General features: G+C 35.9%; 2 protein-coding genes across 12 annotated transcripts in view; one reads left to right on the top strand and one right to left on the bottom strand.

Moving 5' to 3' along the window:
* Window positions 1-3,314, top strand: part of polg (polymerase (DNA directed), gamma) — a 35,344-nt gene extending 32,030 nt beyond the window's left edge. For 7 of the 9 annotated variants that reach the window (XM_073942807.1, XM_073942809.1, XM_068217496.2 and 4 more), the window contains one exon: window positions 2,261-3,314. In XM_073942807.1, the coding sequence (XP_073798908.1) occupies window positions 2,261-2,346 (86 nt within the window). In that variant the 3' untranslated portion in view covers window positions 2,347-3,314. The remainder of the gene's footprint in view (window positions 1-2,260) is intronic. The other 2 variants (XR_012400220.1, XR_012400219.1) reach the window with 1 other exon arrangement.
* Window positions 2,073-22,970, bottom strand: part of fanci (FA complementation group I) — a 32,375-nt gene continuing 11,477 nt past the window's right edge. The window contains exons 18-38 of one of the 3 annotated variants that reach the window (NM_001077312.2): window positions 20,993-21,115; window positions 18,987-19,055; window positions 18,805-18,906; window positions 18,540-18,722; window positions 16,046-16,167; window positions 15,803-15,964; window positions 12,726-12,905; window positions 12,447-12,613; window positions 11,644-11,717; window positions 11,431-11,547; window positions 11,286-11,337; window positions 9,014-9,141; window positions 8,846-8,911; window positions 8,489-8,585; window positions 6,104-6,288; window positions 5,913-5,969; window positions 3,145-3,204; window positions 2,983-3,060; window positions 2,771-2,866; window positions 2,577-2,684; window positions 2,073-2,493 (exon numbers count right to left, since the gene is read on the bottom strand). In NM_001077312.2, coding sequence (NP_001070780.2) covers window positions 2,443-2,493; window positions 2,577-2,684; window positions 2,771-2,866; window positions 2,983-3,060; window positions 3,145-3,204; window positions 5,913-5,969; window positions 6,104-6,288; window positions 8,489-8,585; window positions 8,846-8,911; window positions 9,014-9,141; window positions 11,286-11,337; window positions 11,431-11,547; window positions 11,644-11,717; window positions 12,447-12,613; window positions 12,726-12,905; window positions 15,803-15,964; window positions 16,046-16,167; window positions 18,540-18,722; window positions 18,805-18,906; window positions 18,987-19,055; window positions 20,993-21,115 — 2,277 coding nt within the window. In that variant the 3' untranslated portion in view covers window positions 2,073-2,442. Of the gene's footprint in view, window positions 2,685-2,770; window positions 2,867-2,982; window positions 3,061-3,144; window positions 3,205-5,912; window positions 5,970-6,103; window positions 6,289-8,488; window positions 8,586-8,845; window positions 8,912-9,013; window positions 9,142-11,285; window positions 11,338-11,430; window positions 11,548-11,643; window positions 11,718-12,446; window positions 12,614-12,725; window positions 12,906-15,802; window positions 15,965-16,045; window positions 16,168-18,539; window positions 18,723-18,804; window positions 18,907-18,986; window positions 19,056-20,992; window positions 21,116-22,970 lie in introns of all 3 variants that reach the window. The other 2 variants (XM_073941745.1, XM_021470451.2) reach the window with 2 other exon arrangements.

The raw sequence follows: 22,970 nt of genomic DNA, 5'->3' as shown, positions 1-22,970 counted from the left end.
CGGTCTACCTCTGAAAGCAGCACCTCCAATTCACATTCTGTTCAAAGTTTCTCTTTTTGCTTGCTTTTGCCTTTGCTTTTTCGTTGGGTTTTGCCAAAGTAGAGTCATTAGCATATTCATACGGGGGAGGAGTCAGGGAGGGGTTTTGCGCTCGTGCATGTTGCGCTCAGTTTCACGTTCATTCTGGAATCTCCAACACCATTTTAAAGTGCGCGTCTTTATCAAGTGAATGAGGAAAGCTTACATGGACATACCCTTGATTTTGAGACCAGTAGTTAGTCAGCTTCGTGTCTACTCCAGCAACTAAATGTCCCAGAATGGAATGTGATATTGATGACACAACAGTGTAGTTCCCAAATGCTCAAGGCATTCCATTTAAACCCTTGTTCCACCAGTAGTGAACACTTGAGTGATGTTATCAATGATGTACATCTGAGGGAACGAGACAGAGGAAAGTTACACTAGTGCGTTTTAGTTTTAAAACGGCGTTTTAGAATGAAAACGATCTGCATCCACACTAGCGTTTACCCAGCGTTTCTGAACAGCTCTACAAAACACTGAAAACGCACATGGCGTGACCACATACACACACACACACACTCTCTGGCAAGCGCTGCAGCCTATCTACCCAGATAAGAGCTGTGCTTGTCGAAGTGTTCATCAAGGATCTCCTGCTGGATCTAATCTCTAATATTTGCTAAACGTGATATTTAATTCATCTTGTTGTCTTTATCTAACAATTTATTCCCTGACTTTGGTCTTTTAAATCTATTACTTTTTCTCGGGTAATGTTTTTTGGCTGAGCGCAAAGATAAATGAATAATTAATCTAACCACGTGCATTCTATATATTGAGTAGTTGCTTGCCTTTATTTCCTATAATGTATAAATGTATTGTACGTTATACTTTTGTAGTACAGATTTACCCGTGTCCTGGGGAGTCTGTTTTCCTTATCAAACTTGCAAAGTCTGAACTTACAAGGAGAGGATGCAGAACTTTAACTGTGTGTAGGCTACTTAATATTGAGGAAAAGCGCCAATCAGAGAGGCGAATGTCAGCAGCCTCGCCTCCGTTTTCAGATGTCTCCGTTTTCCCCCATCCACTGACACGGAGCAGCAGTGTTTTAGGATGAAAGCGGCCTCTTCAGTGTTTCCAAAACGCTCCGTTTTCGGCGCTCAAAAACTCTGGGGTAGTGTGGATGGATGGCGTAACCGTAGCAGAACTTATGCATTTTCAAACTAAAACGCATTAGCGTAAACGGGGCCTTAAGCCTCCTTTCCACTGCACACGACAATCAACAGACCGGAAGTCATTCATTTCCTATGGAGAGCAGTCCGGGAGATGCGTGGAGTTCTGATCATCTCCGTATGCGGAAAGTTCGGATCCGAATTGAGCTGCGGATCCATTGAAATATTTGAACTCCTGCGACTAGACCGTACGCGACCTGCTGACCGGATTTGATGTATTCCAGTGTTTTCCAAGCAGATTGTGCGCGCGAGATGAGAAATAAGAGTTTATTTGGTTATTTTTTGAATTATAAAAAAAATACTTTTCTGTTCATAAATGTAAGTAAAAAACTAATAAAAATATTTATTTTTAATGTTGCTTCCACATTCCCTCCAGTATTTTAGCGGTCTATGAGTTTCTAGTATTTATTTATTCATGTAAACGCACAGAGGATGAAGGCTCTTGCTTTTGCCCTCCTTTATTTCGGACACCGTGAGAATCAGCTTCTCCCCTGTGGTGCACGACAACACTGAAAATACTGTGCGGCTGCCACAAGGGGGCGTATTCCGACAGTCGTGTCCAAATGCCGCGTGCAGTGGAAAGGTGGCTTTAGAGAACATAGCTCATGTTAGATTATTTCGTTCACTTGAAGTAGTGAACACACTTTAAAATGGTGGTAGGTATTCTACTGAGGGAACAAGTGAAGTGAGTCAAAAACGTGGAGTGGAACACAGCCAGTAAACGCTTTGCGAAGCAGTTTTTCAGAGATTTGAAATACTTTAGGTACATAAGGATGAAAAACATTTTTTACTCAAAAACAGCACAGAACAAATTACAGACAGTTTGGATTTTTCAGGAAATGCACCAGATGACATTTGGGTATTTGTTTATTAAGAGAGAATAGCAGCATTCAGTGAACATTAAGAACGAGTCTAAAAGATTACAATATTAAGAGCTAAATGAAGCGTTCAGTCTTTATACGTCATCAGTGTGATACTGTGAACAAAGCTGATGGTGTTTTTATAATCCACAGGCGAGGCGCTGGACATTTATCAGATTATAGAGATCACCAAGGGCTCGCTGACCAAAGAAAAACGACAAGCTCCAAGGTCAAAATAACATCTGTGGGATGAGCGGCTCTCAGTGCAATCTCACCCAGAAATGAACAAATAGGATGGAGGGAAAGTGCAAAACAATGACTGAAGGCTTCTCCTCTCACTTCTTCCTCCTTTTTTTCTTTGGTGCTTGACTCTGAGCATCTTCACTCTAAAGACAGAAGGAAAGAAACACTGAAAGCGACTGAACTCCTGCAGGTGTGTCTGAAGATGCGGCTGTTTAGACAGACTCACCTGCTGGCTTTGGTCCTGCTCCTGCTCCTGTAACGCAGCCTCCAGTGTGGCCGCGTTGATCCGGAAGTCTCTGGAAGTGCTCAGCTTCATGTACTGCATCAGATTGACCTAAAACATCCACACAAGTGCCTTCAGGTTGGTGTTCCATTAGCTGGTGCGTATGCTGGCCATATACAGGCAAAAGCTTGATCTACCTTGGACTTCTTGGACAGGAGAATAAGAAACTTCTCGTACTGTTCGATGTTGAAAATCAGGTTTGGGATGGCTTTAGTCTCACGCAGAACTTTAGCCTGAAAATCAAAATAATTTTATGTTAAGTTATGGATAAAAAAAAAAAAAAAAAAACTCGTTCTGTGTGTTTTAGTCTCAGATAATAAAGTGAAAGTGTGTGTGTGTGTGTTCTCACTGAAGCCGCCGCTACAGCTTCCTCTTCTTTTTTCTTCTTCTTCAGTTTCTCTGATCCTCCTGCCGTCAGCTCTCCACTCTGTACCATCAAGTTTTTCATTTGTTAACTCGTGTCAAAAGACCATAAAATATATACAGGCTATTTCTAGACACACACACACACCTGCACGTAGGTGATGAAGCAGTAACATTGAGGCGTGAGGTGAGATCCTGACAGCTTCACCTGCACACAGTTATTTTACTCATTTAGTGACGCTGACCCAAACACAAACCATCTGGAAGCTGAATGAACACAATATCTAATGATGTATTCTATGTTAGAATATGACAATATTTTGCTGAGACACAACTAGGCCTGTCCTGATATCTGTTTTTTGTTGTACGATATATATTGCACCACAATAAACGATATTATTGCCATTTTCAGCCACTCATTATATAAAGCCTGAATGACAATATATTATCATCACAATGCAAGTGCTCTCTTTCAAAGAACACAGAATATTTCATTCTTTACAATATTTCATTCTAGTCATTTGAACGATTGCATTGGAATCTGAATGTGAAATCGTATATCCTAAATAAATAGTAATAAATGTTAACAAAACAGTGCAAATGCTGCGATATCTGCTACCAGTTCTACTTTCAGTTGTCAGACCCCCACATCAAAATATACTACGGTAATTTATAGTAAATACCATAGTGTTTTTAACCATACAGACACTCGCACCTCTAATAGAGACAGTTGAAGTCAGAATTATTAGAATTTACCCCCAATTTCTGTTTAATGGAGAGAAGATTTTTCTCAGCACATTTCTAAACATGATAGTTTTAATAACTGATTTATTTTATAATAAATAATATTAGACTAAATATTTTCAAGACACTTCTATACAGCTTAAAGTGACATTTAAAGGCTTAACTAGGATAATTAGCCAAGTTGTTGTATAATGATGGTTTGTTCCGTAGACTATCGACTAAATATAGCTTACAGGGGCTAATAAATTGACATTAAAATGGTGTTAAATTAAATCTGCTTTTATTCCAGCCGAAATAAAACAAATAAGACTTTCTCCTGAAGAAATATTATCAAACATACTGTGAACATTTCCCTGCTCTGTTAACATAATTTGGGAAATATTTAAAAAAGAAACAAAATTCAAACGGGGGCTAATAATTCTGACTTTAACGGTACATATCAGCTAAAATGTTGCTAGAATTGTTTTTTATGCAAAAGATAAAAATAATTTTAAGTGATGCAGAATGTATCTATGCAATATATATCTGAGGTCGTGTCCGTGTGTTGTGCAGTAAGTCCATATATTAATTAATGTGACGGGCCTGGGTGAGTCTGAGGGTAAAAAAAAGAAGCTAAAAACTGAATTTAAACATGTCAATTAAATTCTCAGAAATACATATTGCTAAACTGAAATTGTGTTTTCATATGTATAAGGTAAGAAATTGACAATGTTGTCATTGAAGGCAGTATAGTCTAACAATTCTTGGCATAATAAATAAAAAAAGAAATTGATCTGTATTTTGGCTATTCAGGGTGTATGCAGTAATCGTAAAGGAAATTTCAAAACTTTAAGACTTTTTAAAGACTTTCTCAGATTTTTTTAAGACTTCATCCCCACTTTAAGTTTTAATCAGTATCAGACCTTTGTTATCAAACCGTTGTTAATAAACAATTGTAGTTAAATCAATGAATGGAGCACAACCGTGCAACAGAACTCAGATAAGCTCAGAAGAAACTAAGCTTGGAAGAATAAATGATGTGGTTGTTTTCAGCGACTGGCTTTAGCCACAGTTTAAACTCTCATTTCTCCAACCAGGAGTATGCAAACTTACTTAATAAACTTGTTTCACTATGATTTCACTACATGGGGAGAGCGTCACATCACCGTCCCACATTTGTCGCAAATTACGTGACATCAACCGGACAGAGGAGCCTGAAACCAATCGCGTGGATCGAGGAACATTAATATATTTATGCTTGTTTGCAGTCAAAACACTTAAGACAACTCCTAAACAAAATTTAAGACCTCGTAAAAATACAATTAAGATTTTTAAATACCTTTTAAGGGCCTTCATTTTCTGGTAATTGATTTATCAACTTTTATTATTTTTTAAGACCCTGCGGACACCCTGATCATACATCAAAATAAGCTTTTTGGAGTCATATTTAGTTCAATCTGAATTTGCTACTTTTTTTTCTCAAAAATAATTCGATCAATGCAATAAGTTTATTAATGTAAACACTTTTTTCAGCTTATTTGTTCTGTGCAATATTGACTATCATAGATTTTAAAAACATATGGGGGCAACACGGTGGCTATGTGGTTAGCAGTGTCGCCTCACAGCAAGAAAGACGCTGGTTTGAGCCTCGGCTGATTCAGTTGGCGTATCTGTTTGGAGTTTGCATGTCCTCCCTGTGTTGGTGTGAGTTTCCTCCGGGTGCTCCGGTTTCCCCCACAGTCTAAACACATGCACTACAGGTGAACTGTAGAAACTAAATTGTTGTCCGTAGTGTATGAGTGTGAATGAGTGTGTATGGATTGTTCCCATTATTGGGTTGCAGCTGGAAGGGCATCCGCTGCGTAAAATGTATGCTGGATAAGTTGGCGGTTCATTCCGCTGTGAGGACCCCAGATTAATAAAGGGACTAAGCCGAATGGAAATGAATGAATGAAAGAAAACGTGTGTATGATACCTTATTTTGGCATATTTTAATAAGTACAGGTCAAAATATGTTGTTTTATTTTTAAATAAATTTGTAATGCTGAATGTTTCACATGGGTGGAAAATATGAGATTATACAATATAGCTTTAGGCTAAATAGATGTATATGATTACCATATGCTAAAACATCACACCTCCACAATACATTTTATTCTCGCTGTCCTCTATAAAGACTGAGAAATATCTTACCAGTTTCTCCAAACGTGCAGGAAGTTGTCCAGGTTGAGTCGCGCACAGCTGAATATACTGCAAAATAAAGCAACGGTTTTGTTTCATCAAGGTTTGCTGTAAACATTCCTCAAGCCATTACAGAGCAAACTGTCAAGAGTAAATAGAAGATAATGAGGTGTATTACTGCAGTAAATCAGACTGAGACTCACGTATTTGGTAAGTGTGGTCAGGATGCAGTATGTTCGACTGAGCTCTCTCATCAGTGTGTCTGTACAGGCTCCTGTGGGCAGAGCCGTCTGAACCAGCTCATGCAGAGCCGTTAACAGTGTGCCTAACTGGATGGTGATCGCTTTCTCAATCGGGTCCTGCTGGCCCAGTGGCTGCTGGGTATTTCCTAATGCACGAACACACAGAGGCATTTAGGATGAAAAAAAAAAAACAATCTTAAATCAATGGCCGAGTATACAAGCAATACTGAAGAGTGAACTACGACTTTATAAAAAAAAAAATAGGCAAAAGTTTGAAACATCCTGCCAAAGTAAACTTTCCAAAAAAGCTGTTGAAGCCATTTAAAGATCATTAGCACATGGTGATTATGCAATAGGTGGGTGTGGCTTTAAAGCTCCGCCTACTTTGACTTGGAAATCATGTTCAGGTCATTTCAGGTGAAGGAAATATAATTACACTGTTTTTGCACAGCAAATGTGACCGGATACTCGTTAATCTCCACTGCTGAATGGATATCTGTTATGTTAATGTACTAAATACACCTAATTTAACGTCCACAAACCAGGACTGAAGCGTTGTCTTTTTAAATTGTACTGACATGCAGCTGTGCTGATGAAGACGGTCAAATCTCTGTAATTCATCACAAACATGCACTGATTTAAAACATGTTAAACTTGTAAAACTCATTGTTGATCACATTTGATGATGATTGATGATCACAGAGAGCTGAACAGATCTTTTTATCCGGGTTGCTTTGATTATAAGCGTTACTACGGAGACATGTTAATACCAGACTGTCAATCAAATCGGTGGGCGGGGAAACCGCACTCCTATGTCAAGTTGCGGAGGACTTCAAAATGGGAGGGATATGGATCCTATTTTAACGTCAGGAAATTTTGTCTTTAAATATCACCTTAATATGACTGGACAGAACTATGTGTAGGTATAGTGTCCACAAACAACTTACAAAAGATGAATTTCATCATAGGTGCTCTTTAAATCAAAAAATATTTTCTAGACAAGCAAAACACATTGTCTTGTTTTAAGAAATAACATGCCAAGACTGCATCCATGTGTTTCTCAAATGGGTATAAAGTTGGAAATGTTTTAGAAGTTGGCAAAGTATTAAAAATGTCACTAAATTCAAATATTTAGGCATCATGTTGGACTCAAACCTTAATTTTAAAACTCATATTAAAAAACTTGCTACCACACTGAGATTCAATCTAAGAAATGTTAAACATATCAGAGGCCTCATAAGTCAGAGAATCTCTGGTGTGCATTTAAATACTATGACTGTTCCACATTTGTTGTACTGTATAACAAGCTGGTCTCAGGCATGTAAATCATCTTTAACACTCTTGGAATCATGATACAAGACAGCACTAACAGTTCATGATAAAAAGCCTCGGTTGTACATCACTGCAACATCTTAAACAAACATAGTCTCTTCAGCTTTGATAATATTATTAAATATTCCAATATTTGTTTTGTTTTTAAAATTATTCACAATCTTTCTGCTCCATCGTTAAAAAATGTTTTAAATTCCAAGTCAGAGAAAACATTGCGAGTGACATGTTCTATGGTAAGAGGGGAATATATTGTCCCTAGACGCAAGAACTCTTTTGGTCATAAAGCTTTTATTTATTTTCCTCTTTTATTCATAAAGCCTCAAATCTATGGAATTCTCTCCCAACAGAAAGAATCACCTGTACAAATTATAAGATGTTTTCACGCCTGACTAGGAGGTGGTTTTTGTCAAATCAAATTTGTACACACTGAGTGAGATGTTTTTGAGTTGTCAGTGTTTTGGTTTTGTATGATTATGCTTGAATGTTTTAAACTGACTTTTAGTTAATTGGATGTTATTGTATTCATTTTTACCTGTTCAGGGACTGCAGATGGAAATTAGCAATCCTGCTACAACCTAGCACAATGCATCTTTCCTCCTTGAGGTCAATGTAATTTTTGTGCATTGTCCATGTTAAATAAATTCATTCATTCATTCAAAATGAAGAGAGATTTTCCTTAAAACAAGGAAAATAATCTGCCAATGGGGTAAGCAAAATAATCTAGTTTTTCATTTTGACATAAGATTATTTTGCTTACCCCATTGGCAGATCGTTTAGCTTGTTTGAAGGAAAATCTCACTTCATTTCTTAAAAAAAGACGGTATGTTTTGCTAGTCTAGAAAATGCTCTTGATTTAAACAATTATTTTAATATTTTGGACTAGAAACAAGGTAAAAAATCTAAGTATGAAAAGTGTTTTTGCAGTGCATCTGCGTCAGTCAGTCGAGCTCTTCAGGATTACCTTCATCTTTCAATCAGAAGACAAGACTGGGGTTTTTTTGGTGTGTGTGCTACCTGAAATAGTTCTGTCTGAGCTTATCTGGGCTTTCTTCTTGGCGATCAACCAGTCCACTTCATCCAACACCTTCCCAACCTGAGACAAGACCTGAAGCTGTGAAGAAAGACAGGACACAACACGCATGTTCAACAGGGTTGAAACTTTAAAAATGTCATTTCTGAAGCGCGCAGTGGTCAGCACCGTTGGCGTGGGTTTCCTTCGGGTGCTCTTAATTGGCCATAGTGTATGTGTGTGTATGTAAGAGTGGGTTGCATAAGTTGTTAGGTCTTTCCACTGTGGCAACCCCTGATGAATAAAGGGACTAGGCCGAAGGAAAATGAATGAATGAATTTCTGAAGCGTGTCTGTTCTTACCGTGGTGGACGCAGCCGTTTTCATGCAGATGATGGCGAAATGAGACTGTTTCTCCACCTCGACGTCCTGCTCAGAAACAAAGATGGCGGCGTAAGATCAAATGTAAATTTATCTGGGTGTTACATTTGTGCTGGATGAATTATGGAGTGCTAGAATAGGCCACTGTACCTGGTCGATGTCTCCCAGCTGGCTGTGTATGTCCTGGCACATCTCCCACAGCAGAGACACTGGGCTCTTATGCAGGACATACAGGCTGAACAGCAGAGACAGCAAGCCTTTAGTGAGAGCGATGTCCTCTGAAAGACAAAACAGCTTTATTATTTCAAATTAGCCAAATTTGTATCTTATTTCTTATTGAACGTGTTATTAGACGTGTTATCTCTCGCTCCCTATCACATATACATACACACACATATACATTCATACCTAGACAGACAGACAGACAGACAGACAGACAGACAGACAGACAGACAGACAGACAGACAGACAGACAGACAGACAGATAGACAGATAGACAGATAGATAGATAGATAGATAGATAGATAGATAGATAGATAGATAGATAGAAAAAATTTATGGTCAATAACAATGACAAGCTTTGGTCTTTTTTTTATTCTATATTGATTTAAGAGCGAATCACCCCATCATACCGAATTTTTAGCCACCGAAAATTTATTGACCGAATATGTTATGCCATTTAATGGACCCTCAAATTTTTGTGGCTTCAGTCATTGTTGGTGCACTCTTAAATCTGGAAGCATTAACAACTGATATATATATATATATATATCGTTATCGTTCAATATGGAAAACAATTATCGAGATTGCGTTTCTGCCTTATCGCCCAGCCCAAATTATAGTTAATATATTTAAACATACATCATGTACATATTTGTAAGACCAGTTGTTTTATTTATATATATATATATATATATATATATATATATATATATATATATATATATATATATATATATATATATATATATATATATATATATATATATGTGTGTGTGTGTGTGTGTTTGTGTGTAAATGGCTATTTTGTAATGATAACCACTGACTCATTCTATCAGGTGATAACATTTGAAGCGGGTGTTGTGCAGCCCTAATATATAGCGCAGTACCTCAAATGTCCAGTAGGTGAGTCAAAACCACAAGTGGCTGTATAGACCTTTTTCTTAGAATCTAAAATTATCCATTATGCTTTGCGTGTATGCGCAAGGAGAATGCAAAGAACTTCCGGTCGGCAGCTGATGCGTATAAACGGTCACATTTGGACAGCTGTGAAACAATAGTTTTAATCTATTTTACCTGCTTTTATCATCTTTGAACTAATACTGCTGTCGATCAGCGCCACCTCCTGGACTGATCATTTACAGAAATGTGATCTAATGGGATGGAAAACTGCTGCTGTGAGGCATTTTCCCCTCGTTGTCAGACAGCATCTTCTGCAGTTTAAATGAAGCCTCCTCATTGCTGAAGTCAACATTTTCTCTTTCTTTCAAATATATAACCAGCACAAACAAATGTAGTTCACCAAAATGTTTGACACATACACACACACATTGCCTGTACTGTCTAACTGACACACTGATTTAATAACTTTGACGACGTGAAAATATAGGCTACTGTCATTTCGAAATGACAGAAAAACACAAACTGTGGTAAAACACATGAAATGAAACATAAACGTCTCGCGATCTGAATCAACAGCAAATCAGCCAGCAGAGTATCAATAACAGACTTTTATTGGTCATTTTTGTAAATTGCATGACTTACATAAGTTTCATGCAAGTAATCTGGTTTGCTCTATAATGCAGCGAAGTATAGCGTGTGTGTGTGTGCTTGTGTATTGAAGAGCTGCTGAGCTAACAGCTGACAGGCCGGGAACAGACACAGACACACACAGACACACACAGACACACACAGACACACAGACACAGACACACAGACACAGACACAGACACAGACACAGACACAGACACAGACACAGACACAGACACAGACACACACACACACAGTATTTCTGACGGTAGACACGTGAACTAGAAGAACGTTTTTCTCTCACGCTTCCACATCTGACAGATTATAATGGCTTTAACAGACACATTTCTAAGTTGTGTGTCACAAAAACACTGTAATCTATTAAAAACGCTATTGAAACTCATTTTCGGATCGGAAATTACCGCTGTAAATGCTGTAAACTGAAGTTCTAACCATTCTACTGGAAGACGCTGGTCGCTATGGCGCCCTCCATGCAGTTGCCAAGAAAAAGGTCTATATGAGACTTACTATCATTGTTCATAAATATATATATCTCGTTACATTTCGGATGTCATTCGCGGTAGTTTGAGATCCCTGGTTTAAAACCAAATAATTCATTTGAAACAGAAATCACTGTGCTTATTTAGCTTTTTATGCTCTAAAGATCACTCACCAAAGTTGGTTTCCTTACAAATTTTCACAGTCCAGGTGATCATTTGCAAAAACTGCGCAAAAAATAAATAAACCAATGAGATTACTAAAAATACTGTTCAATAGTCAAGAGTGTAATAGCAGAGCAATAGCTGCTGCTGCTGTACCTGCTGAGAGGACGGACTGAGCTGTCGTGACAAAACGCTGAGGATGCTGACCAGTAACTGAGCTTCTTTACTGTTGAACTCTTCTTCTGGCCCGCTGAGCTGGTTCATCAGTGCTCGCTGTACACAAAACATACACCCGCCACTGTGTTTTTATGTCTTAACTTATTCTTGTGAAATGGACAGATTGAGTTGAACAGATTAGCATTATGGTACCTGAAACTGGCGGATATAGAAAGCCGTTTGCTCCGTCAGATCAGATTTGTCGCCCTCTCCTTCCCCTGAAACATCTTTACCACAAAATGATTTGATAAATGTGAATTGCATTACATTTTTATTTAGAAGTCACCAAAAAAGGCACCTTGAAATGCGCATCTTTTTGTTGATGTGACACAATTTCAACTGAATTAAGAGTATATTGAGTAGGTCCTCCCAGTTAAACAAATCAATAGCATTTAATTTACATGCCATCTCTGCAAAACTACAACTAAGGCACATCTAATAAAAAACGGTCTATAATAGTAAAGCAGAGTCTGTTTCTCTTATGTATTTTATAACTGTTTCTCAACATTAAAATGCAGTATATTTCTAAGGGTTCCAATATGTTAAATCGCTGCTGTAGAAGATTTTCTGTGATATTAACGCAAACCCAGACTTTTTTCAACCGTAATAAAAATCCCATTTACACTGCCTGAATTGTTTATCCACTATATGAAGTGCAGTGTGTGTCATTCACCATATAAAAAACTGTAATTATGTGTAACGAACTTATTTAATGACAGATCTCATCTGCAGGCTAGTAGAGGCGGGACACTTCAGATACTAGACAGCATTTGATTGGTCAGTAGATCTGATGTCCAGCTTAAGTACTTGGTGATGTCATTAAAAAACATCAGGCAGAAGTGAGGAACTAAGTTTTGACTGCTTGTATCTTCTAAATGCACATTTTCTCACCATTTTGGAGCATAATAGCTTATTGAAACCACACAGCTAATATATTTTGACTTGAAAAAGCTCACCTAGAGAAGACAGGAAGTTGCTGACTCGTGTGGGGTATCGCTGTAGTACCGTAGTGAAGACTCGCAGTAAACCCTCTAGACATAGTAAAGAGACGCTCTGACCCTTCTCCTTCTTTCCAGCATCCTCCACAGTGGACGGCACATTGGTATAGCGCCACATTAGCACACTGCATGGATGTAGTTGGTAGGAAATCAAATCAAAGTGGAGTGAATCTGAGTGAAACAGCTACTCAAACATATACAGCTGTAGAGAGGAGCTTAATGATATAGATCTGAGACCTGGTGATGTCACAGAGATGGCGGAAGGTCTTGTCAGGACTCTGCCCCTCGGGGCCGTCAGTGTGTCCCGTCTCCTCTAACTGCTGGATCTTCTGCAGGGCGACGCTCACACTGTAACGCAGGAAATCTCCATTGGAGCGCAACACCGACAGACTCTCCTCACGACTCTGAGTGCTGTCCCTAGAGGGGAAAAAAAGAGAGAAAAAAACCTTGAATAATAACATTGACTGATCATTTGATTTACTTTTTATTTTAAAAATATGTAATGCAATAAATAAGGCAAATAATCCGGCATGTATACAGAGTTCAGCATAACCAAGTACACCCCATTTTGAAACTGAATAATTTTATTCATTTATAATCTGTTGGTGCATTTAAACAAAACAGATGATTTATTAAACGGATATATTTATTAAAATATTCATATATAAATATTATAATATATAACATATATATAATGATAAATAATAATATAGATATAATAAAATAATATATGATAATAAAATATTTTAGTCACCAAACAGATTTAGAAATAGACAGACACAATTAAATTCATATGAATTATTGTGAAAAAACATTTCAACAAAATTGTATACATTTTTTTCTTTCTCTTGAATTTAGCTTTTTTAATTTTTAATTTAATATTTTTCTCTAACATAAATTTGGGAGTATTTACTAATTTTGGAGCATTAACGTAATTTATTTTGTTAGATAAGCTCCAGAATTAGCTTTAGTACTGACTAATCTACTCTATCTGCACAAATATAATATTGTAAAGCATCCTGTAGAAAATATTAATATAAATGAGAGATTTGTGAGGGGTGTAACTGTTTAGTTATCGATAAAATTAAAAAAAACACTTGGGAAAAAAAAACTAATATCATTCAAATATTATTACAATTTTATCAATAAAACTTTAAAAATCACCCAAAGTAATGTACACTAGACTAAAACTCAAAAAGAACATTAAAAACAATTAAAAATGCTTAAATAACTTCCCTAAAAACAACCTGTTTACATTTGAATATGAAATTAATTTCAAAGCTATTTTAGCATCATTACTCCTATATTCAGAGTTACATGATCCATTAGAAACCTTTCTAATATGCTTATATGGCACTCAATTTTTTAATGATAACAATTTATTACGTTTTCTGGTGCTTAAACATCAACGAAGACAAAACAAAGAAAATAATTTCAATCAGACAAATATTTTATAACATACATTTAAAGTGTACTTGGTAAATATAACCATTCATTTTTTTGTTATTTTACCCCACATTTCAATATCAAGTAAATCAGAGCCCTGCATTTGAGCTCGAGCCCGTCAGGGCCAGACTTTTTTTTATGCCCCTGGGAGCATAAAACATCATACATCTTCTTAAAACATCATCATTTCACATCATAGCTAGCACTCATATCTGGCTTTGGGCCTGCTTTAGAAAAAATAAATAAAAATAGCTTAACAAGATCTAATGCGTGCGGTCTGAAAGCGCCAGTGATGCGTTGCGTATAGAGATTTCCAGCCACGTACAATGGAGAAGATAAAGAGAAATATTGCTAATGGCGAACTTAAAACTATGTAAAACGCTGAAGGAATAGTGACAACCTTAAATGATGCACAATGCACAACTTGTTAAATTGAGTAAACTCATCGTGGACCACATACCACATGGACATCGATGTCACTTAAACTAAAAATTACATTTAAAAAAGAAAACAAACAAAAAAACTCCAAACATTTTTCTAAATTACTTGGATAAGAAAACGAAACGAAAAAACATCAACTTTCATTAAATACAAATCTGGTATATTGTAATGGCTGTAACAGTATAAGAAGCTGTTTGGCTGAAAAACAAAGGCAGGTTTCCGGTCAGACTCGGGCCAAAAATATTGATAAGCTTTTGGACAAAGGCAGGGCTACAGCATGTTGGTCTGGGGTCAGGGCCAGGCTAAAGCTGTGGAGGCGTCTAAAGTAAATCCATTTTCAAAACTGATAATATTTTAAGAATATTAAACTTATTTTTGGTCAAATAAATGCCTTAGTGAACAAACAGGAAATTATAACAAGAGTTATGCTAGAATACATTCCCTTAACACAAAAACTGTGGACACAAACACTACATGTTCCTGGGAAAACATTGTACAACCCTGGGTCTTCTACACACAGGCAAGTTGAATTGACAAACCAAACCTAGAAAACACAGTTTTCATTTCTATATGCACTAGACAATTTCTTCTAAACACTCCATGCTTCTAGGAAAACTGTGTAATTCTAAGTGTGCGCCACAGAGGTGAATGGACTTGACAAACCACCAGTAGGAGACACGCCCTTTCCTCTCCATATGCACCAGACACTTTCATACACTGCTTTGCATTGCATGGGAATTAAACTACATTTTAAAATATTCAATTGGTAAGCAGTCATGTTAAAATTGTACAAATATTTAAAATTTTATTCAAATAAATGTTTAAGTGAGCATACATGAAATCATTAAAAGAGTTACGCTTGCATTACTTCAAAATGATGCAAATCTACAGTTGAAGTCAGAATTATTAGCCCCCCTGATTCATTTTTTCACCAATTTCTGTTTAACGAAGATATTTTTTTCAACACATTTCTAATCATAATAGTTTTAATAACTCATTTCTAATAACTGATTTATTTTATCTTTGCCATGATGACAGTAAATAATATTTGACTAGATATTGTTCAAGACACTTCTATACAGCTTAAAGTGACATTTAAAGGCTTAACTAGGTTAATTAGGTTAACTAGGCAGGTTAGGGTAATTAGGCAAGTTATTGTGTATAACGATGGTTTGTTCTGTAGACTGTCAACAAAAAATGTAGCATAAAGGGGCTAATAATTTTGACATTAAAATTGTGTTTTAAAATAACCATCTTTATTCTAGCCGAAATAAAACAAATAAGACTTTCTCTAAAAGAAAAAATATTATCAGACATACTGTGAAAATGTCTTTGCTATGTTAAACATCATTTAGGAAATATAAAATAAAATTAAAAGGGGGCTAACAATTCTGACTTCAACTGTATAAATACAATCTGTATCGTACCTGAAGAGAGCCGTGAGCAGTGTAGACACAAAGCCCAGTGACAGGAGACTGCGAGGGGTTTTGCTGGATGCGGGACGACCCTTCCCAGCCCGCTCTCTCAGGATATCACACACCTTAAGATAACGCTTGAAGAGCTCCAGAACGTCCTCAAAGTGGTTTTTACTGCTCAGCGTGGGAAACAGACAATGTTAAACACTTCTAGCATACGATTTATGCAGTATTCAGAAAAATTCAAACACACACCTGTAATTGGCAGTGATGAAGTTGTACTCCATCAGAACCTCGTTCAGTCCCATCACCAGTACAGCGTAGATGCTGTTCTTCACTCCAACACTGGAACCCGTCGAAAACTCAGCACACTTATCCTGAGACACATACGGTTGTTTCATATTATTAGGCTTCTTGTGCGTTTCTCAAGTGATATTTAACAGAGAAATAAACATTTTCACAGTGTTCTCTTATATTTTTCTTCTGGAGAAAGTCTCATTTCTTTTAGTTTGGTTTGGTAAAAGAGTCTTGTGAACAGTTACGATGCCTGGTGCTCAGATTTAAGATTGTTGAATGAATTTTTTCCTGCACAGACTAATTGGCACGGTTATGCGTTCACTATAGTGTAAACCGTAGAGGGGAGATCAAATGTATATTTAAATTGTTTTTTAAAACACTAACTAACTATTTATCAGTATTAAAGGGCTGACTCCCAAACATCTCGCTTTGATGTCCTTCAGAGGGGCATCAAGCATTAATTAGGGGGGTCAATCCCCACCCAATCCCCCTTGATTATAACTATATTATTAGACCACCTAAAAAATTGTTCTTGATGCAGAACAAACCGCTGTTGTTTAATGACTTGTCTAGTTAACCAAATTAGGCCTTTAAATTGCACTCTAAACTAAACACTACTATTTTGCTGAATAAATAGTAAAATATTGTGTACTGTCATCATGGTTAATATAAAAGAATGTGTTATTAGAAATTAGTACATAAAACTATTGTTTAAAATTAGTTTTATGTAAAAAAATAAATAAATGAGAAAACTGTTTTATGGTCACTGCAAAGTCCTGCTGTAAATTATTCGTACAGGAGTAAAAGAGCAGCTTTTAAATCACATTTCATGATTTATATATATATATATATATATATATATATATATATATATATATATATATATATATATATATATATATATTCTGAAGCACAGTATATAAAAAAATTTAATGAGAAATAACTGCAAACAAATTCCCACAACTTTTGAACAATGAATAGATAATCTTTCTTTTTAAATAGCATTTATAAATAAGTCCAATAATTTTTTGATCTCCACTGTTGTCTTGTCAGTCATAATGCTGCACATTTAACCAAATGTACATGTTCCAAGGTTTTAAATGATTAAAGTATGTCTCTTCTACACATCAAGCTTGCTTTAATTCAATCAAATACAGCAATTTTTTGTTTTAATGTCTTTTGTGATCTTTCGGAAATCACCTTTAAATATGCAGATTTATTGCTCTGGAAACACTTTTAAAATAGTGCTTAAATAAAAAAAAAGTTAAAAAGAAATATATAAAACTGTACTGGGCTGCACGGTGGCTCAGTGACCATCACTGTTGCTGTCACTGTCAGCTGAGTTAGTTGGCAGTTCTGTGGGGAGTTTGCATGTTCTCCCACGTGTTCATGTTTACTCTGGGTGCTCTGGTTTCCCTGACAACTCCAAAGATAATGAATGGAATAAACTAAACTGGCCGTAGTGTATTAATGTGTGTGAATGTGTAAGTGTATGGGTGTTTCTAAGTGCTGGGTTGCGTCTGGTAGGGCATCCGCTGTGTAAAACATATGCTGGAATAGTTGGCGGTTCATTCCGCTGTGGCGACCCCTGATATATAAACTGGGAAATAAGACTGATATATAAACTGAAGGAAAATGATGGAATGAATAACTGCACTGTTAAAAATGCTGGGTTGCAAATAATTAATGTGTTGAGACTACATGAAGGAAATAAGATAACTTAATAGCTTTTACAAATTTAAGTTGATTAAAAATAAAACAATTAAGCTGTCCAAAAAAACTCAAGAACTGTGTTGTTTCAGCTCATTTTAAAAAAAGCAGCAAACAGCAAACAAAATTTGTAGAATTTGCTTAATATTACAGGAAATTTTAGGAATATTATAGGAAAACAGAAACTGAGATCCATTTTGTTCAGGGTTATTAGAGCAATACAACATTTAAAACAGCTTTTACTTGAAATGGAAAGCTTTTGTAAGATTATAAATGTCTTCACTTTCAATTTTAATCAACTTAATTCATCCTTGCTTAACAGAAAGTAATACTTACTTCCAGGGCCGTTTATATTAATGCCGATATTTTAGCCACACCATTTTGGTGTTTCGGAACATCTAATTTTTAAGAGCTGGGTCGTTAGCCCAACGCTCAAGCCCCAAACTGGAGAAACCAGGACATACACATTTATACACTATGGACAATTTAGCTTCCCCAATTCACCTAACACATGTCTTTGGACTGAGGGGGAAACCGGAGTAAACACACGCGAACACAAGGAAAACATGCAAACTCCACAAAGAAATGCTAACTGACCCAGCAGGGGCTCGAACCAGCAACCTTCTTGCTGTGAGGCGACAGTGGTACCCACTTTGCCACCAAATATAAGTAATACCTGATAAAAAAAGAAAGTCTTATTAAACCCTAGCCTTCATATTCTCATACATCACTGACATCATACCAACTCAAAATCCTCCAGTTCGCTCTTAATCATGCGCTTCGTTATGCTCTCCAGCATGGCCTGCAGTTCACTCTCCACTCCACCCACATCTTCTTCATCATCCTCGTCATCGCTCACATTACCACCAGACCTCACGTTCTGGTTCCACAGCAGACAGTGAACCGTACAGCACAGCAGATGAGCCTGGAGGAACACACAAGACCTGGACTTTCATAGCTATTCATATACAGCACACATTAGTTTGACTGAAGCATCAGATCAGTACCAGAGGCTCCTGGAGGAAGACCTGATCTCCCTGAGCGCTGATACACGACTCCAGCTTCACAGGAGGCAGAAGATCTTGTTCGGGCTCAAAGTATCGCTTCAGCTGGTAAACACAAATAATAATTTGATCAGTGGAAGCAGATTGTTAAAACAAAACTTGATTAGATTTCAGTAGATACGCACTTGTGACAGGAGAGTCTGAGTGATGGAACTCGCCAGCTGAGAGTTACGACGGAGGACATCGTGGAAACCCTTTAAATAATCAAATTAATAAGCATGAGCGATATGTACCTACAATTATATAAAAATAATATCAGAGATTTATTAGGAAAACTATATCAATGATGATAGGGACAAAAAAAAAAACATTCTTTTTAGAGAGAGAAGTATTATCTTTCCTATAGTTTATTCATTATATTTTTTTATTAAATACTTTTTAAAGCCAACAATGCACTAAACACTTTTAAAAAATACTCAATGTTCCAAGGAAAACATCCTAGGTGAATTCCTGAGTGTGCTTAACACAAGTAAAGAATGGACATGAGACAATAACCGGTTTTAAGGTTTACCACAGTATGCAAAAATCAAAGTTTTAAAACGAATGCATTTTTCTGTCATACCGTTCCTACAGTATATGTAAGATTTCAAAAAACAAAAAGCTTATTAACCAACGTCTAAGCGTACTATAGACCTGAATAGGGCAGTGGCTTATTGTATACAGTATACAAAAAAGGAGGATATCCAAAGACGTCTTTTCAAGTTGTAAATAAATCTGTTTTTGAAACTAATGAAGACAGCAGAAGGCAATGATTTATTTTTATTATTTAGCCTGACATGTTGATTAATTGCTTAAAAAAAAATTATATATTGTTTAGATTCCCGTGTTTTCTACACACGACATTTAACAAAAGAACATATTTCAGAGCAGTAATCACAATACAGTGAAACCGTCATATTTAGAAACTTATAGCAGCCCATGCTTAGTGCACAAGTGGGCAGCCTGACAAACCACATGTATTATCCTCTCCATGTGCACCAGACACTTTTATATAATCACTCCATGTTTCAAGGAAAAGAGTTTGTAATTCTGAGTGTGCTCCACACGGGTGAGTGGGCTTGGCAAACTATCTGCAGAAAACAAGGGCTGTGTCCGAAACTGCATACTTCCATACTATATAGTACGCTAAAATCAGTATGCGAGCTGATAAGTATGTCCGAATTCATGGAATTAAAAAATCAGTATGTGAGAAGTACCCGGATGACTCACTACTTCCAGCGAGATTCTGAAGTGCGCATCCCATGCACGCTGCGCTATCCCATGATGCCCCGCGAGAGAACTCATGAATGGGAGTGAAGCGATGCAACTGACGCAGGTAGGGCACGTGACCATGACAAAATGGTGGATGTAGTACATCCAAATTCCATTCATACTTTTCACATTCATACTGTATAGAACGTACTTTTCTAACAGCCGAGTAGTACGTTTAAATTCAAATGCAGTACCTACTGAGTAGTAGGCAGTTTCGGACACAGCCAAGCTCCTTCCTCTCCATATGCACCTGACACTTACATATAAACACTTCATAATAATGAACTAACTTAGACTTGTCTTGCCATCTACTCGCTGTTGATTTGAAGTACTTTTATCGTAGTAAAAGTATTGTGGGAAGAAGAGGTAATCGCCTAGGCGACTAGGGCCAGAGGAAATCTGCGGACATTTTTTGCTATTTCTGCAGAGAATTTTGATAAAAATCTGCGGATTTCTGCTGAATTATTTTGGGAGTTTTATAACTAAAACCTTAATATGTAAAATAAAAAAAATTAGCTGTTTAACTTTAATGTTTAAAATGCAAATCCAATTAGATTCACTTTATTTGGTAAACAAAGCAAGTTTCTCATATAACATATCTACTAAAAGACAGAAGATATGACTGAACAAACTGCATTGTACATAAATCAGATGAACATGTTCACATTAATCAATAAAATTACTGTAACTGATTTAAAAACTAAATAAATATTTATTTACACACATTTACTCAAGTAAATCAACAGAATTAATGATGAGCTAAAAATCTGCAGAATTCTGTGCGTGCATATTTCGTGTGGGCCTACCTATGACTAAGTACAATAAAAAATAAGTTTAAAGAATAAGTTTCAGTTCTCAAATGGAAATGAGATGGTCAAACCTCATAAAGCATGAGCCGGACGTCAGCCTGCTGGTTGAGGCAGCGGCGTAAACTGCTCAGGATCTCCAGACAGAAGGCTTCATTAGCGGCTGTGTTGTAGCGTGAGTGAACGTCCGCCTGGACCTGTAGATTTATATATATGACAGTGTATTTTGTGTTATAATGCTATGTTTCTATTTTTAAAAATGACTTTTAACATTCTGTCAAGGGTTTGCATATGTAAAATAGCCATTCTTTGCTAATTCTGGCATATTTTACAGTAATGTTGATTAATGTGCATAATAAACCAAACAAAAACCTGTGGTGAGAATGAATTGCAGTCATAGACATTATCCTGAAGTGAGTGACATTATGGAATGAATGAATAATAGAATGTTTACTGCTTTATGAAGGGAAATAATATATAATATATATATATATATATATATATATATATATATATATATATATATATATATATATATATATATATATATATACATACATATATATATATACATACATATATATATATATATATATATATATATATATATATATATATATATATATATACATATATTATATATATATATACACACATACAGGGTTCAACGCTAAGGATTTTTTCTACTGGTCCGATCAGGCAAGTGGTTTAGATTTTTACTTGCCCTGCCAAAATTTTCACTGGCCCCACCAAGAAAAAAAGGAAAGTTAATAGCTATTTTTTAGCCACATATTTTAAATAATGTGTCAAAAATAAAGTCTGTGAATCTAGAATTTCAATACTTAAAAAAAAATTTAAATAAAAGTGTTGTGCAAACAAAAAGAGCAGTATGGAAAATGTGGAGGTATTTTATTGCGGTTTGAAATTATTTAACAAAAGGTGGCTGACTTGTCAAACTCGCTCACTTAATTTTTATTTTGTTGTGTTGTTCCCATGTAAATGTCTACTGCCAAGACGTTAGAAACAGACATTTTCTTTTAGCCCTATAATTTGATGTAGACGCCATGTTGCTGTTTGTGCGCTTTACTGTTTGTTTCCAGGTTACAAAAAAATTTGCATGGTCAAATCAATCAGATAAGAGGAACCAGATATAATATAACAATATATTGTTTACGACATTAGAGAGAATGTAGTGTGTAAAGACTTAAAAGCACAAACTTAAAATGCACGCAATTGACAAATAGTCACAGACGAGTTAAATGTTAGTGACAAGACACTAAAGCACTGTCCCAATCGGGCCAGTAATGATGCTTGTGATCTACTGTCCCAAGTGTCTCTCACGCTAGCCCCGGGCCACCGGGCAGTCCTTATTGTTAAGCCCTGATATATATATATATATATATATATATATATATATATATATATATATATATATATATATATATATATATAAAACCTTACATCACCTAAGATTAATAAAAGATAGTTTTCATTGTGAGTTTAGTTAAACTTCCCAGTGTTAACTATTAGTCTTATTGCACAGCGTTAACATAAGATATAAATAGTCACAGAATAGTCATGGACTTTCAACTAAAATTTCAACCTGTAATAGACCGCATTAACATTGTTGAACTATTAAACAATTAAGTCTACAAGCATTTGGTACTTTAATGAACACCACTGTAAATACAATGAGAATATTCTTAAAGTTTAAATAAGAAATAATTATTCACAGTATTATATTCACCACAATTTCAATATCGCCATTCATCTAAATACTACACATTTAAATAAGATAGAGTCATGACTTGTAATAAAATTCTATAAAATTTTTACTTGAGTTACATGACTCTGTTTTAATGATTTAAAAAAGTAACTTAATTTGGCCACAATTATTGCAAATGACACAAATGATATTGACATTAAATAAAAAAGCAAATATGCAATGATACTGTATTGAAAAAACTGCATCAAAATATATATAAAAAAGTGCCTTTAATTTGGCTGCTTTGTTGCAGCATTTAGTGAGGACAAAAAATAGAATAAAAAAAA

This window comes from Danio rerio, chromosome 25, assembly GCF_049306965.1.
Source record: "Danio rerio strain Tuebingen ecotype United States chromosome 25, GRCz12tu, whole genome shotgun sequence".
NCBI lineage: Eukaryota > Metazoa > Chordata > Actinopteri > Cypriniformes > Danionidae > Danio > Danio rerio.
Note: the sequence above shows the minus strand (reverse complement) of the source record. Positions and strands in the feature narration are given on the sequence as shown.